This window comes from Hyalella azteca, unplaced genomic scaffold (genome assembly GCF_000764305.2).
Source record: "Hyalella azteca isolate HAZT.00-mixed unplaced genomic scaffold, Hazt_2.0.2 contig5529, whole genome shotgun sequence".
Classification (NCBI taxonomy): domain Eukaryota; kingdom Metazoa; phylum Arthropoda; class Malacostraca; order Amphipoda; family Hyalellidae; genus Hyalella; species Hyalella azteca.
The window spans coordinates 419909-438566 of record NW_025935717.1 but is presented as its reverse complement, the minus strand read 5'-3'; the positions used below and the strand labels follow the sequence as shown (position 1 = coordinate 438566).

The 18658-nt window shown below is 35.4% G+C and overlaps 1 protein-coding gene across 2 annotated transcripts; it reads left to right on the top strand.

The window, feature by feature from the left end:
* Positions 1-1930: 1930 nt before the first annotated feature.
* On the top strand, positions 1931-17701 carry LOC108677592 (sarcoplasmic reticulum histidine-rich calcium-binding protein). 2 transcript variants are annotated; one of them, XM_018165839.2, is made up of 7 exons: positions 1931-1994; positions 8248-8383; positions 9175-9243; positions 12375-12544; positions 14088-14231; positions 14487-14639; positions 14995-17701. In XM_018165839.2, exons 1-7 carry the CDS (start codon positions 1974-1976, stop codon positions 17116-17118), a joined length of 2817 nt encoding a protein of 938 aa, XP_018021328.2. In that variant the 5' UTR covers positions 1931-1973; the 3' UTR covers positions 17119-17701. The 2 variants fall into 2 exon arrangements, with proteins under 2 accessions (XP_018021328.2, XP_047736491.1); XM_047880535.1 differs by lacking the exon at positions 1931-1994 and adding an exon at positions 7116-7195.
* The last annotated feature ends 957 nt before the right edge of the window (positions 17702-18658 follow it).

The window sequence follows — 18658 nt, the reverse complement described above, 5'->3', positions numbered from 1 at the left end:
AGAAGGCACTTGTTTCTTGTCCGCATGAGCGATGTTCAATTTTTTGCAGGCGAGGCGTGAATAACAGACATGATGGCCACGTCGCCGGCAGGTCTTCCTTAGAGGAAAAAATATAACTCAGTACTCACTGCAGTGAGTGACAGAGAGTGCATTTTCTCGTCGACGAAAATATGAAGTCACGGACGGACAGATAGACGGACAGACAGACGGACAGACAGACGACGGACAGACGGACATGACGAGCTATTTGGTGCATTTTTCCATAAATGAGAAAATGCGCTAAAAAAACTTGAATTAAGGATCTTGTCGGAACAGCGAAGAAATGTAAAATGTTTTGAAATAGAACTTAAGTGGATACCAATTGATTATAAAATTTGTAATATTTCAATAAAAATTTTATATGTCATGACATTTTTCTATTTTTGACTACAAAACACAGTTTGCGGCAGGTGATCAGCTGACTTTCACAGAGATGAAAAGAATTAGGTTCATAAAACGGTTTAATAATTAATCGTTTAGAGTATCATTTTTTCAGATTTCAGCTTCAGAAATGAAAACTTTTATGCGAACTTTCAAGTCCAGATAAATTTTTACGCGATGCTCTAGACTTTGATTTCTATTAAATCCATGTTGTGTAATTTGATAAATATATTCTGATAACTTTTCATCGTAACCCTTTCCAATATACCTTCAAAACTTTTTGGGGGCACCGCGTCATATTTTTTATCTACTTGAAAAAACCTACCTAGACGGATTTAAAAACACATCTTTTCGATAAACTATTTTACTTCGTAGCTTATCGCTAATAATAAAACTCATTCTATTTTTTAAGCGTAATTATTTTCGCTTTTTCTGACCATGAAACTAAGCAGAAATTTTCTTGAGATCGTTATATCACCATTATTCCATATAATGAAAGTTCATTATTTAATATTCCACGTAGTTAATATTACCTATTACTCCACGCAGGTAATAATAAGTAATTGCACTTTACTACTTATAGCATTAAATTCTAAGTATTTCATTACTGACTAACATGTACAAACACTATTAAATTGTGGCTTGGCAGTGACAAGTGGACAGAGTTTATTGTAAAGGCCCAATTTAATTCTAAAGAACATGCTTTTTAGCGCATTTTTTCATTTATAGAAAACGACGCTGTTGCGCTCGTCATTTCCGTCCGTCTGTCTCTGTCTGTCCGTCCGTCTGTCCGTGACCACGTTTTCGTCAACGAGAAAATGCGCTCTTTCTCACTCACTGCAGTGAGTACTGAGTTATATTTTTTTATTTATGAGGCCTATATATAATTACTATTGTTGAGCTGAATGTTAATGAAATTCAAACGATACCAAACTAGCCATAGAAATATTTTATATGATTTTTAAATTATTATGCGACTAATTTTTCTTAATAATTTGAAAGTATTTGTATGATTTCAGTAACTGGAAGTACCCGTTTATCTACCAGCGTTATTTATCACCGGCCTTTGTTTTGATTAAATGCTATTAATTTATTCCCTTCTTTTCGCCACATTACATTATTACATACTATCGATTATTCGATTATTTTTCCATTATTTTTTTTTACACGATTTTCGATTATTTTTACATGAAATAAGAAACCTAATGAAACCCGTATGTACAATGTACTCATATGATAAAATTTAAGAATACATTAATAAAAAATCAACAGCCGTCATTTATTGCGATTAATTGAATAGAGGATCAGAGAATTTAAAAAATTATTTAATTAATAAAATACAATCTCATGTTTCAAGTTTATGCTTGACTAACGAGAAAATAGCTGCAAAGCGCTGCTTGGCCGCATTTTGCGGTCGGTCACTTGAGAGAAATGCTGCTTTCGAGCACAGCTATAAATACGGGTAACTGGAGCTGTCGCGTCAGTCTCTGACTTGGTGTCATTGCGAAGGTATCTGCAATACCTGGAACTTTTATGACTAAACTACGGCAATAATGACTCTTCTCTCGCATGAGGTAGGTTTAAATAGATAATTTTTTAAATGCTTTCACATGAAAAATTTTTTAAATGCTTAAAGCGTATAAAAACGAAGCAACTTTTTACAGAAATTGCAACTTTTAACTGAGGATAATCAAATCTCAGTAAAATTTTACAATTTAAATATTCAATACGAAAACAACATTGATTTTTTTTAAATAATTGTCAGTTTTGCCTCAGAATCTATAAATTAGAATGTGTTGGTAAAGAAATCAACAGAATCAACCTATCTCTTGATTCCAATGAGGCAGATAAGAATATGTTTGATTGTCGATTGATTTAACACCATCTGTCAAAAACTTTAATTCGGAAATTAAGGCTTGTGAGCTCTCGTCCTGCTTGCAATAATTCCAAGCTTCAGAATATCCAACAAAAAATATTTCTTCATGCTTCAATATTTATAATGTCAAAATTGATCATATTCCAAAAAAAATTAAAATCAGTGGAAAGTTCAATGTACAATTTTATACTTGTGTTACTGTCCGAAATATAAAAATGTTTTCTTATGTTAATAGAATCTAGAGAATAGTTAACAAAATTCAACCAAAGAGTAGAAATTAAAGACTACTCACAGAATTCCACAAACATATTTAAATTTCATGATGCAAGCCCACGAGCCACGACACATGGAAGGTAAAAGCGATTAAATATTTAGGTTCTGTGAGTAATGAATGTTTTAGAGCCTCTGAGTGCTACGACATGCAAATGATTCGAGGGCGGCAGTTTGCAAATGATTAATGTTTCAACATGACTGGAGGGATACAACATGTAAAAGGCTACATGCAAACTTTAATGTTGCAATGTTGCAGTATGCAGCTGATTAGAGTATTACAACTTGTTGATGATTAGAGTTATGAGAGAACTAACTCTAAGAACTAACTAACTCTAGAACTAACTCTAATCATCAACTTGTTGATGATTAGAGTTAGAGTTATGATGATTAGTACAACTTGTTGATGATTAGCATCCAGTTTAGATGATTGCAGAGCTGAAACAAGCGATGATTGGAGTTTGTTAACATGAAGCCATCGTTTGGATATCAATAGTTCGAGGCAACGTTTGATGCGTAGATTGAGCCAACCTTTGCATAAGTTTGTCGAAACAACTGTAAACTATATACATTTAAATGCCCTAATTAGGCCCTACATGTATCAATTATGAAATTTCATTTAGATTCCTACAGACATGATCGCTCTGAAAGCCAACATTATGGAAATTTTTATTTGTTGGACCCATGCAGCAATTAGCGGCCCCGGTCTCTTGGGTATTGCATCCGTTATATAACATGACCGAGACAACATTAATGCGATGCACCGAAGCATAAAACTAGACAAAGGCTAATTACCTTGATAGGCTTAGCATTATTATGCCTGAAATGATGCAAAAGTCAGATCGTGTAACGCACCCATGATACCATTTTTGTGTACAATTTATATGTAGATTTGTGCGACAAAATTGTCCTGAGTTTTAGGAAAAAACACAGGTTGAGTTGAAATAACAGTTTTCTCAACTCGACCACAATGGATCAACTTCTCATGAGTTTTAATTGATCTAAATGAAATGAATTAGCTAGTGCCATGTAGAAAATTTCAAATCCTTTCTTAAAATATCAAGATATCTTCTGATATTTCGATTGTTGTTAATCGTACGGTAGCCGTATATTTAGGTTTAATGTCTGTTCTTTATTACTTCATTTTTTATTATGAATGTCTATTTTAGACGAATTGATTTATTAATATTTCTTACTCAGTAATCTATGTGCATAAATACCTTCAAATAGCGAAATGTGTTACAAAAAGGTTCCTTACTCATCAATCAGACATTAATGTTTACTTGATCCATTCTAAATCTTAGTCATTTGATAAAACAAATTAATAATTATGATTGAAAACAAGATAAATTTTCCTTAAGCTATTTTCTCACTTTTTGCTTAATCCATTCTATATCTTCGTAATTGTTAAAACACGACAAAAATTTCTATTTGAAAATGAAAGCACTCTACCGTCACAGGACAAAATTGTACCGGAAAACAAAATAATTTATTCTTCACTAATCTTTTCCAAGTTCCCGGAGACACGGCCCTTTTTTACACTAATCTCGAAGATTCGGCAATTTCCCATCACACAGACGATTATTATGTAAGATCCCTCCACACGATCTCCCTTCACTTTCACTTATCTGTAACTCGTACGCGTCATCCAATGCGTATATGTTACGCTGGACGTAACTTAGATCTACGAACACGTCTCACAATTGCGAAAGTGTGACCGAACGATTTTTCTTCTTTCGATCACGGTGACATGAAACAAAAATCTGAGGATGCTCACGCATGCACGTGAGCGAAAGCCTCTTCCACTTTCGTCATGAAAAATGAGAGATTTTTAATTTCGCTTGTTGCGTTTAGGAAAAATCTCTAACGATTTATCGCAAATAATTAATTCATGATTATTAACTCTAGAACTTACTACTTATACAGACCTACTTCATTTCATGATTATTATAATATGCATTGCAATAATCCTTGACCTTGTCCTACAGAAACTATCGATAATTTATGCACAAATTGAGGAAAGAAGTCATAGGTTTCTGTTGGGAGTTAAATGAAAAATCCAAATCCTGTTAAAAATAATTGAAGAAAAAATTGATTCACTCTACTCAAATGATCCTCAGAATAAAACCGTTAACTAATCACGGTTATCACGCACGAACCCGATGCTGGGTCACGACAAATTCAGACTTTCTTAAAATATACAGAAATACAAGGCTGAGCAGGGAATTGTTCACTAGCAACAGAGACAATGTCGCATACCTCACGCGTGTTGCAAAACTGCCGTTAGAGGCCCAGTTGAATTGCACACTCGGTAGCGCCCTACGCTTTGTTCGACTTGCAAAAGAATTTCATTATAGACTTTTCTTCTGTACGCTTCAATTTTACCGTCACCAGAGGCAAGGCCGGTCGATCACGTTGTGTAATTCAGCCTTCAATTTGATCTTGTCCGACGACCATTTAAGTTATCTAGGCTCTTGGACAGTAGCTTTATCTAGTTCATATTATCAAGGCTCGATCAGATGGCCTGTTTGATATAGACCATAGATCCCTGACCAGATATGACATGGGCATCCAATTGCCCGATATGATCTGCATTTGTCAGAAGATCTGAGCTCTCAACACACAACCGATATTACAGGACACATGGCATTCCTCCTGAAAAAAAAATAAATTTGCGCACTCACCTTTTTTAACCAAACATATCAATTGTTGGTGTATTGTCCAAGGATAAGCTAGAATCTTTAATACATTTTTCAATGACCAGAGAAAAATTTCATTTATTGTCAGAGAAAAAAAATTCTCTTGTCATTAGTTGCAAGTGTACAAAGAAGCAAATTCTGTCATCTACTACTAATTTTTTAATAATTGTATGTTGGAAGCATGGCACTTAATTTATGTAATTTATAATTCTTATTTTGTATAATTCATATTTACTATATAATAAATTATATATTTATATATATAATTATAATTAAATATATTGGAACTGTCGGTGGCACTTGCTTATCGTATCAGGATATTAAATTATTATTATTATAAAAATGTAAATAGGATCATTATTTTGTTATGTTATTTGAGAATAACAAAGCTTCATATTTCTTTTCATAATAAACTAAAATTTAAATCATAGCCCAATGCTCAAAGTGGTTTGGATTAGGTCTTTCCAATATTAGCATTATTATGGTTCTAAATTATTAATCAAATGATTGGATGCAAAGTTTAGGTTGACTAGATTTGGAGGTAACGATTTGATGAATACATTTATAAATTTCTCGAAATTCTATCGACTATATCGTCTTGTCTCTGCACTCCCCGAATTTCATCGCAATTGCGACTTTACGTTGTTTAAATTATTAAAATTTGCTGCCTTATACTACGGATCTCTTGATGCGGTATCAGTGATGTGTAACCTGATACCGCAGACCTCTTGATGCGATATAAATGATGTGCAACCTGATACCGCAGACCTCTTGATGCGATATAAATGATATGCGACATGATACCGCAGGCCTCTTGTTGCGATATAAATTATGTGCGACATGATACCGCAGACCTCTTGATGCGATATAAATTATGTGCGACATGATACCGCAGACCTCTTGATGCGATATAAATGATATGCGACATGATACCGCAGACCTCTTGATGCGATATAAATGATGTGCGACATGATACCGCAGGCCTCTTGTTGCGATATAAATTATGTGCGACATGATACCGCAGACCTCTTGTTGCGATATAAATTATGTGCGACATGATACCGCAGACCTCTTGATGCGATATAAATGATATGCGACATGATACTGCAGACCTCTTGATGCGATATAAATGATGTGCGACATGATACCGCAAACCTTTTGATGCGATATAAATGATGTGCGACGTGATACCGCAGACCTCTTTTTTTTAACACGGCCCACGTATTTTAAGCCTAAAATTAGCTGTCTGTAGGCTTGTGTATGCGCGGTGTGATTTAATTACGAATTGAAATTGCCTGTCTGTGGTGAACCAAGGCCTTATATGACTCAAATAAACCTATTTATCAATAATTTATGCCGATTTGGTTGTTCTTTCAGTTTTTTAACGTGGCATGCTGGGGGAAGGGGAAACAGCAATGCAATGAAATGGTAACACGCTTACTACCAACAAGTCATTTTGGACATAAGTGAAATAATCTTGCTTGAACTTCCATTGAAACCCCGTTTTTTATAATTCCTGATTTTTTGTAACTTTAATTTCATATCGAGAGTGCTGATGAGAATTGATTTTGAAAAATTGTTCGAAATAACATTTGTTTCGGGAACAGAATATTAATTTAATAAACAATGAAGCAGTACAGAAAAACCTAGAAATTTATTACTCGTCAGCCGTGGTAGGCAAATATTGCCAATGTGGTAACCAAGACTACACGTTGCAATAATATTGCTTTCTTCGATTTACGTTTAATTGTTTGGATTCTCTGAACTCACACGCGGATTTTGCGAAATGCGGAAGCTTCCGAATCATCAGGTTTGTTAAAAGACAATCGTGCAACGCTAACACGCACCGCTGCTGTTAGTGCCTTTGTTTATACGTTAGTGCTTTTGTTGTTTTATACAGAAGCCATTAGCTGATATGACGGCTGCGCAGGTGAGAAGGAAATTGAAATAAGTTTCGTGACCACCCAATATTAAATCTGATTAATATATTACATCAAATTCAACGTATTTTTATTCATTACAATAGCTGCTTACAATTACTTATTAGTGTACTTTTTTGTACAACTTTAGTACAATGGTACGGAATTGTAGTAGACCTATTAAAAATAAACTATATTTCTATCAATATCATTCGGTCGAAATAAACTTGGTCATAATAATAATTTTTGGAAAAAATTAGTTGAGAAAATTTCAGGACTTGTATGTTGATTTTAATTTCTACGAAAATGAAACAATTCACGGATGAACAAGTGTTAAAAATTAATAGTTCTTGAGCATCTCTTATTACCGATAATAATTGCGCATTTATAATCAAGAATAATACAAAAATAAATTAATTCAATTTCTAGTTTGCAAATCTGGCGTCCTTGACATTAGTGTTCTTTAGTTTGGTAAATGTTCACTTAGAGTCCCGTCACGAATAATTTCCCGTTCATGCATTTATCGGCTTTCAATTTTCATTTGTATATTCAAAATGGAATACAAATGTCTGCTTTTTCTCCAGAAAAAAAGATGGGGGGAAATTGTTGCACTATAAATTTTAATTTTTTTCACCAAGTGAATGTAAACTTTTTCCCCATAAAAGATACTGATAAATTGTTGTGCATGAAATTTTAATTTTTGGCCCCAATTGAATGTAAATTTCAATTTTTTCCCTGGAAAAAGGTGCTGTGAAATTGTTGCGAATGAAATCTTAATTTTCGTCTCCAATTCAATGTAAATTTCCATATTTTTCCCTGGAGGAAGGTGCTGAGAAATTGTTGCGCATGAAATTTTAATTTTCGTCTCCAATTGAATGTAAATTTCCATATTTTTCCCTGGAAAAAGGTGCTGCGAAATTGTCGCGCATGAAATTTTAATTTTCGTCTCCAATTCAATGTAAATTTCCATATTTTTCCCTGGAAAAAGGTGCTGAGAAATTGTTGCGCATGAAATTTTGATTTTTGTCTCCAATTGAACGTAAATTTTCATATTTTTCCCCAGAAAAAGATGGTGGGGAAAATGTTTCGTCTCGTCGTCGCGGTTGCCGTCGTCGCACAGGTCGCCGTGTCAGCGTCTGAAGCTCCTCAAACCAAGCGCCTGATTGGCCGAGCCTTCTTCGCCGTAGCAGAACCTAACGGTAAAGTGAACAGATTTATGCCTTAAAATTTTATATTATATAGATTATTATCGTTATAAGCTTATGTTTCCTGCGTTGTCCTTTATTTGAGCGTTTTCAATGCTTTCATTATGAAAATAGTTATTATAAATCAGCAGCTCTTATGTTTATAGCACGAAATGTTACCGTTAGAGAATGAATTGTAAAAGTTTTAGAACATGGAATTTCATTTCTACCGGCGTAGGTTGCAGCGGTAAAGTATTTGCTGTTCAAATATTTACCACTCCGAAATGAGTCGAAATGCAGAAACCGTGATTTGGTGAAATTTCACACAAAATGAAAAAACAGTAATTAGGGATGCCATCTGGGAGAACCAGTTTTTTCATGAATTCATTATTGCCGATGAATGTGAATTAGTCAGCCAGATTTTTGTATTGCATGATTTCTCGATATTGAGGTTATTCCAAAATGTTTAAATTGTATTGCATATTTACCCGTCAATTCAAAACCAATGAACCCATAACATTATTCTCTAATATAGTTATGAACAAAATGTTAAACATTTTCATCTAATAATTGTTGTATTTTTTTTTCAAGTTTAGTGATGAACGTGCCTGTAGCATAGCTTCAAACCATGAATGTTATTGACAAAAATAATATTTTCAATGTGAAATAAAATGAGAAATAAAATTATTTTTTTCGCAGAAAAAGCTGAAATTTACATTCTATTTTGAAAATGAAAATTGAAATTTAATGCTAAAACGTGAACGGAAAACTATTCCTTCATTTCATTTCTGACACCGTGCGCACAGATGGCGCGGGGCAGGCGTCCCAGTCACCGAATGCGCACGCAGTTCAAGACATGATCGCTGCTGCAACAGGTAAAAATTTAATTTACTAATTTTTAATATTTTTATTATTTCAGACGTCCTTTGTGTTGTTGCATTGCTGGACCTTGCTTATTTTATTCACATTATTATAATTGAGAACCATTTTAAGATGAACTAGAAATTTAACTCGGAATTTTCTTCGACAACTTCAATCGTGACGACTAATTTTAATGACTTTCATTTCCATCGTCATTTCCGTCGTAAGGACTTTCATTTCCGTCCACTTAAAATTTGCTCGATGTGTAACTGGAATTTTTTTCAATGAATATACTTCGGATACACCTTTACGCTGAACTATTTCCACTATAACTACTTGCGGACATTGATTTTTATTATTGATGTCTATTCTAACGATGGCGCTTTACGAAAATATATTTCGACCATTCATTCTGTGATATTTTCTGCATTTTTACATGATTTCCTTCACCAGCAAATTTTCACCTTCGACTTTGTTTCTATTTCAAGATTTCAGTTTGTGAATCAGTTACAGCCCACGCTGTATATGCATAAAATGTGCCTATGCGTATATACAGCCTACACTGTATATACGCATATGCGTTGTGTACATACGCATGCATGAAACGGTTGTACATCTACGCACATGCATGGCGTATGTGCATATATACATATACGTAGAGTGTGTGCATTTACGTAGCATGTTTGCATGTACTTCATGCATGTACGTCGCGTGTATATATGCAAGCATATGCATAGCGTGTGTACACATGCGCATATGCGTAACGTGTGTACACATGCGCATATGCATAGCGTGTGTACACATGCGCATATGCATAGCGTGTGTACACATGCGCATATGCATAGCGTGTGTACACATGCGCATATACATAGCCTGTGTACACATGCGCATATGCATAGCGTGTACACATGCGCATATGCATAGCGTGTACGCATGCCCATATGCATAGCGTGTGTACACATGCTCATATACGACGTGCGTCTGCACACACACAGCGTGTGCGCAAATCCGCATGTACGTGGCGCATGTGGTGGCAGTGAGATGATGAGTAATTAAGCATCGCAATTAGAGTTGCGTTGGTTAAAATTTCAAAAGTAGTGAACAACATTACGCTGACGTGGCCGGCTAATTTTTAAGCAATCGTCCAGATAATTCCAGAATGACCATATTTATTTTGTATAGTTCACGTCAAGTTTGAGCCAATTCGAAAGTCCATCGCAAAATCCTCGTAAATTTTATGAGAGTTTATTTAGTGAAAAAGTTCCCCCGTTACATAATATGCGTGGCTCAGTGGCTTAGGTCACAATAACAGCGTCAGGATCCAATATTTTTCTTGAAGTTTCCAGTCAAATTTCGGCTGAATAATTTTTCTCGATGCAACCTGATCGATGAAAGGCCGAATTTCCTTGACGTACGTAGAATAAATGAATATCCTTCGCCAAAAGTCGTTGCCTGTGCAATTTTTTAAGATTTTTTAGCGTAGTTGGGTCACAATGACGCGAAATGGTAGTGTTTGTACCTAACTATTATTTAAATGAATTAAAGCGGAAGGAGATTGAGTAAACAAAACTTGTAGGAAAAGAGCTGAACAAACTTTCGTAGTAGGACTGAAATTCACTTAAAATGCTAATTTAATTTGAAAAAAATCTAGAAATAAATTCACTTTTGTTCTTTCAGTCGAAGGCGAAACTTTCGTCTGAAAACAGCACATGCAGATTTAAGACCAGTCTCTTGGTGCTGTAGGGTTCATCTTTTTTCATAATCTGGCTGAAGAGATCGGCTAAAGTCCAGCATTCGAAAATTATTTGAACTGCTGTAGTATTGCTCGCTGATGTACTACTGGTTTATCGGTCGTTAAGTGAACATTAGGTTTTGCTTATTTATTTAATGTTAAAATATATGACGAGTGTGTGGTTATAACCACTCCTAAATGGTTATTAAAAATGATTTGTGATAATCGTGAATAAATGGTTTTGGAGACTTTAGGCATTTATTTTAATATTAGGAACTTAACTGAGAGAGACTGGAATCAATAATATATTATGAAAACCATGTTTGTCACTGGCAAAGCCAAAGGAACTGGATTTGGCATATCAACTCTAACAAATCGAATGATGGAATTATGAAGTAGCGCTTTAGAAGCTCTCCACGAGTGTTGGAGAAGGACTAAAAATCGTGATTAAGCGTTCTACAAGATACAAAGTTATAATGTCAGATTTTTTTAACTTCATTACGAAATTTTAATCATATGCATAATGATGGAGCTCCGTCTCGAAAAATTTTGATTGGTAAGAAAAATAGTAAATTTCCTATATAGTTTTTCTTTCAAATTCGAACTTAACGACTTTGGCTCCTTGTACAATGCATTATTTTTTATTTATATATCTTGCTTCTAAGCTCTGGATATAAACTGCTCCGCTATTCTAACCCAAATTTTATTATTTACTATTAAATCTGCGGCTAATCGCATTAACTTGTTTCTGGAGATCTTAAGTTCATTTGTGAGGGATCCGAGCGACCCGTCTGTCTCACTGTCGGATTATAGTCTGAAATCTTCTTAGGTTTTGTTGAGGATTCGATTGAATAATAACTTTTTGAACTCGTTAAAAGAAAAGAATACACGGAATAACTGTTGTGATTTGCGCTAGACAGAGAAAACCTTCTAAATTTCTACGGGTTCTAATAGCCATATTTCCAGAAAACAATATTTTTCATGTACTAGGTTGTATTTCCCTCATTTTTCTCTCTTAGTCTCTACAAGGATTTATGAAGCGTTTTCATTACTTTCCAATTGGCCATGAGAAATGATAAAATATTTCCGAAAAAATAATAGATAATACTTAATTTTATACTCATCTTCTCAGTTAATTCTAACTTCTATCGAGATAATCTTAACAGGAAAATTTTAATTTTCAATTGTTGAGGCATTTGAATAAACAATATTCTATTTTAATCGTTTTTGGCAGAAAACTATACATACTATTATTCAAGGGAAGAGAAGCAATGTTTTACATTTAAATTTTAAACGCACTACTCGTATAATACAACAATACAAACACCATATTAAAACTCATCACAGCTAAGAGGACAATTTTGCAATGATAATAAGTAATACACAGAATTTCCTCCTTTCAAATGCACCCAGGTCACCACAGAAGTCACCACGCTGAAGGGCACAAGGGGAAGAAAGGTGGTGACAAGAAGCACAAGTCAGGGTATGTGAAGGGGCACGACTACAAGGACAAGAAAGGCTACCATCAAGACGACCATTTCGACAAACACTCGTTCGGCAACTACGCTAAAGGCCATCACTCGGTGAGCTGTGGTAGCTGCTTGAAAAATCCGGGGGGTATTGCATCATATAAATAAATATTGTTTCGGTAAAATATTAGTTTGGAAATTTCCATTTAAAATGTGCATGCGATGTGTATTATAAATGATATAAATTTTGATATTTTTCAACTATACATATCGGTTAGAATAAATTACTGAAATATGCTAATAATTTCATCTCATTCAATAACTATTAAATCTTGCTTGAAGATTAGTAATTAACTAATTAATTGTAATAGAGGGAATTTTGATGGTTCCTAAAAGGTTCACATCATTGAGATAAATATCTATATAAATTTAGAAAATAACCTACAAAATAATTCAATCTGAATTTGGGTAAATTCGAATATATTTAAATGCTATTTGCAAATTTAAATATCGGGTTATAGCATCTTAAAAAATAAATATACAATAACAAATTTGTATGTAGGTTCATCTTTATGTGGCATTATTTGAAAGGAATGAGCAGTTGATAGCAAAAATTAAATTTATACACCTTATTGTAGAGAGTAAATTTTGAAAATTTAAAACGAACATTTTGAAGGCGCATTTTGCTGTGAATAAATCTGGTAACTCCTATGCAAATAAAAATGATTTAATTACTTAGTTGTTGTTAACCAATTCGATAAATTTCATTAGTTCATTAACCTGTATTGAAAATCTATTTACTTGGGAATATTTCCTAAAGCCACTGGTTATATCAAAGCTTATATATAATTATATTTAATTATATTTTATATAATTATATTTTATATTATATTTTATATATTTATATAAATATAATTATATTTATATAATTATAATTATATCAACGAAGCTTTAACTTTACTCGGCAGGAGTTCAGAACGTCGTCGAAGAGCTGGCCGAAATATTGACTGTAGCGGAATATAATTCATGTTATCGTTGAATAATTGCTTAAATTCTTATATTATTTAATTATAACTGGGGCAGGAAAAAACCAGTTTCATTATCCTATTTAAAATTTTGTTTTTCTTTTTCATTTTTTTCGCTTGAAATTCAAAGCAACGTTTTCAAAGGAAATGTTCTATTGGCTATGTTTGTGTAACAAGTCCGGATTCTAGACGGACACTTATCATTGGACTCGTCTGAATTTTTATTTTTCAGAGAATAGATCGTACCTAAAAAAATAAGCGTCCTATAAATACTCGAATTTTTATACGAAATTGGATATGCCTTCGAATTCGAATATGGAAATGTGTAACTCAGTAGATTTGCTTATAAATAAGTGGTTTAAAAAAGCATGAATTTTCGGTTTCATTATCGCATGAAATAAATGCTATTTCAGCTAAAAATTTTAAAAATACATTAAAAATAACCTCATTTTTTTCCTTGTTTGTCTCTGATTAATATATTATTTCCCGTAAGCGATTGATGAAAAATTAAGTAGATTGTTCCCATTTGGACACACATTCCAGCCATTTTCGTTGTATCTCGACTGGAAAGAGAAGAATAAAACCATCTTTCAACTGCCAATCCCACCTGATAATTCATGTTCCACCTCCAGAAACACAAAGAAGGTGGAGGTAAAGGTTATAAAGGATCAGAACACAAACAAAAACATAAAGGTGGTTTCAAAAAAGGAGACGAAGGTGCCAAAGGGAAGAAGGTTGGCCACAAGGGAAAGTTCCACAAAGGACATCATGACAAGGTAATCTGTGAAAGTTTTCCATCAAAGTTAGCACCACAATATTGTTACCAGTCGAGTGTTGATTCTAATATCTGATATCATATTCAACAATTTATTCTTTCTTGTACAGCCTTAATATTATTTTAGTAGTTTAAGGTATAAAAATCGCATCATTCACTGTTTTTTTTGTTGATATTCATCTCCGAACATGGAATATAATAATTTTTAGTTTAAATTTAATTGAAATCGTTTCTTAATTGTTTTATTGTATTTCAGGGCTTCAAAAATACCGAGGACCACGACGCTCACGGCCACAAACACGACGATAGCCATAAAATGATTAAAAACAAATACGGGAGCTCATACGAAGAAGAGGAAGGATACTACAAGAAAGGCAAAGGAAAGAAGCACGAGGGGGGAAAATTTGCAGTAAGTATTTGCATAATACCACGGAAATTGGAAAAGGCATATTTTGCTCTGGGAAACCAGCATGCTTTAGAATTATTAAAACTACATTGAATTTCCGCTAATTTTTTCAAATTCACTTAATTGAACACATGATAAATGGGGATAGAGAGCCATTTCAATCATTTATTATGGAAATTTCAATCAGATTTTATTGCACTAATTCAAATAATACCCATTATCCTAAAAAATGTTTTGTTCTATTCCGAGTGAAATTAGAGGATTTATATTACCTACTTCATTGAATTGCAATAAAGTCTTATGTGATTTATCAGCATAATTAACCTTTGGTCCAGATGAAATGCTTAATTTTTAACAGGGAGGCAAGACATGGGACCACAAAGGAGGAGATTCATTCAGCATCAAAGGAAAATATCACGAAGATTACTCCGATATTAAAGGCAAGTTCGGCTATGACGGCGAAGAGCATCACGCCCATAAGAAAGGGGCTAAAGGCGGTCACAAGAAAGGCAAGAGCCACAAAAAAGGAGATGACCATAAAGGACATCACAGTCATTACGCTCCCGTTAAAACATCTATTTCCGAATCCAGTTCCGTTAATCGACAAGGTATCGCTTACGACGGTTCTTTTTTAAGCCCCAAAACTGCACATTCTTCTCATGAAGTAATAAAAAAAGTTCCAGAGGGAGCTCATTCTACTTCAGAACATAATATCCAACCCAGGCAATATCAAACTGATCCTCGCCGCCCCCCTCACTCTAAACGCCCACCTTTGTACCGTAACGAACAGCATCCTCATCAGCAACAATCCCACCAACATCCTAGAGAGCAAACGTACAATGGTAGGCCCCTCCATCCACATCAGAGACCCACGGGTTATTCGAATTCTCATTACCGTGAACCAAGTCAGGGAGACGTAATTATTCATGGATCATCACCAAATGAAGCGCATAAAAATCAAGACTATCGAGTGTCACCGCCTCAAATTCTTCCCAAGCAAAATCAAAATCTTCCTCAGAATCAATTTCTAAATCCAAACGGAGGCAATACTCATCATAACCCTCATCGTAACCCTCATCGTAACCCTCATCATAACCCTCCTCATCTAAGAAATCCCCATATTAAACTTCATCATCATTCTGTATCACCCAATGTTCAGCCATTCGGAAACCCCAAACAACGACCTCATCCAAATGCCATCCCGGGAGGCCAGAAGCCCAGATTTAGGCAGAAGCCAAACCACCATGGCCAAGGGCCTCCTCGCAGTCCAACCAAAGACAATAAATCTACTCACAGCATTCACAGTGTTCCACTGCATGCACCTCACGGTTCATCCGGTTCTGCCTTACGAACTCATTCCCAGAGTATTCCCCGACCGCAACATTCACAACATCATCCTCAACAAAACTCAAATCATTTCAGTCAACCTGAAGTTCATGTAACTGAAAACGGAGAACCACAAAGTGAAGATGTCCCTCACGAGCAGGAATATCCCCCACAACGAGGTTTTAGACGTCGTCGGCCTAGAAAGTACAAGAAACCTGTTTACGGGAATGAAGTGCAAGACGAAGATTTGCGAGAACAAAATCCAGATAACCATGGCCTCCTCCAAGGTACACATTCTGACCATCAAAACGTGGAATCCGAAAGCCCGCAGCCGAATGGCTACCATCCACGTGGAAAGGTTTCCACCAAGTTTGAAGAACAGCGAGACAGTAAAAGAGAAAATCAAGTAAGAGATAACCATGCTCCTTATGACGAATCCAAACGCTCGAGACCTAATAGATACAGAAATAAAAGACCTAACGGCTCACCACGCAAACGAAGACCACCCCCGCCACCTCCCCAAGAAAACCAAGAAGAATATTCTGACCAAAAATACGAGCCTCACCAGAGCGCAGAAGGACACGACGAAAGTGCTAGAGATCCGGACGACGAAAGTCACGACGAACCACCCACTCGTGAAGGGTCGTACGCCCACTCTACTCAAAATGAAGAGCCCCCGGAAGAACAGAATACGAGCTACCACCATGAAATTGAGGACCCTGAAGACGAAAGTGAAGTGCAGAGACCCCTTCGGCATCAATCGCAAAAATCATACCGACGAGATCGACCACGACTCCAAGAATCAGAGACTCAGGAAGCAGAAGAAGAAGAGGAAGAAGAAGAATCTCCCACCCAAGAAAGAGACACAGAGCAATCAGAACACATACGGCAGCAAGGAGAAGACCAGCCATCGAAAAATGTTAAATCAAAACCTAACAAACATCCAAGTGGCGGAGCACCTAAAAAACAGCTAACAGGATTTTATTACCCAAATTTAGGTCATCCAGTTGGTTTTAACAACTTCGCCGTTGGCGCATCGAACGCACCAGTAGCTGGTGCTCAGCAGAAACTCGAACCTTCTGCAACAGGTTATAGTCTCGGGCATACTCCTTTCACCTTCGACAGTTTTGGAGATTTCGGAAAATTTTTAGGATAATTAATTCATTGACATTCTTGTAGAGATTAGAAATACACGCATACTTTTGAGTTCCCAGGCATCTTTCCGGTTTTTCGATTCGTACCAAAAATAAATGGTTCATAACATTAGTCATTTGTTTGGCATAATATAAAATACCACTAGGTACGAAAAACAGCGAGACAGTGAAAGAGAAAATCGAGTAAGAGATAACCATGCTACTTAAGTGAATGACTAACATTAAACTACGACATTATTGCAACCAAAGCAATGATCTCGACAGATGTTTTTCATGTGTTTCACCATACTCAGCGACTATTTTGAATCTCCATCTGCTTCAAAATACTTTATTTCAGTTGATGTTCATCAGAATTGGATATTTCTTGCAATATTTTTACTATTAAAATGGCCTCCAATCGACAGTGTTTCTGAAATGATAAAAAGAAAGCAATGAAATGCATTCTTGAAATAATGAAGTGTTCCGGTCACAGTTTTTTTTAAAGTGTGTAGTTTATATATTGCATTAGAGTTTGTTATGTATTTTTGTGTATTATTAATATCTTAATTATTTTATATATAGCATCAATAAAAGTCATAGAGTGATCGGAAACCTGTCTTCATTTCCCTCTTCATGTTGAGAATTTTTTAGAATTTTTCGGGGTGTTAACGTCGACATGCCATGCATAATTGAGTGCACATGAGATCAGGCATTGTTGACAAAAGTTTCACATTTAAAATGAATGGTCGTGAGTTAAATGAAGAACTAAATTTTCTGCTATACGTGTTGGTATTAGTACCAACTATACTTCTATGTTCTACTACTAGTATGTACTACTATAAATCAAAGTCTGTACTTGGATATGTACCCGCCTAATTAATTTGACCGATGTATTCCTACGACAATGACTATTACATCCAGTGACTGTACTAGTAGAAGTAGAGTGACTGGTGCATCTAGTGTCTGGTACATCTAGTGACTGTACTAGTACAGTGACAGGTACATCTAGTGACTGTACTAGCACAGTGACAGGTACATCTAGTGACTGGTACATCTAGTGACTGTACTAGTACATTGACTGGTACATCTAGTGTCCGGTATATCTAGTGACTGCACTAGTACAGTGTCTGGTAGCTCTAGTGACTACTAGTGCAGTGACTGGCACATCTACTGACTGGTTGGTACATCTAGTGAGTGTACTAGTACAGTGTCTGGTACATCTAGTGACTGCACTAGTACAGTGTCTGGTACATCTAGTGACTGTACTAGTACAGTGTCTGGTACATCTAGATAATACTACTAGTACAGTGTCTGGTACATCTAGTGAATACTACTAGTACAGTAACTGGTACATCTAGTGTCTGTACTAGTACAGTGTCTGGTAGCTCAAGTGGCCTAGTGACTGTACTAGTACATTGTCTGGTAGCTCTAGTGACTGTACTAGTACAGTGTCTGGTACAGCTAGTGACTGTATAATACAGTGACTAGTACATCACTGCCACTGTCCGAGGTACCAAACTGGGGCTGTCATGTTAAAGCTACGTGCCCTATCATAGAGATGTG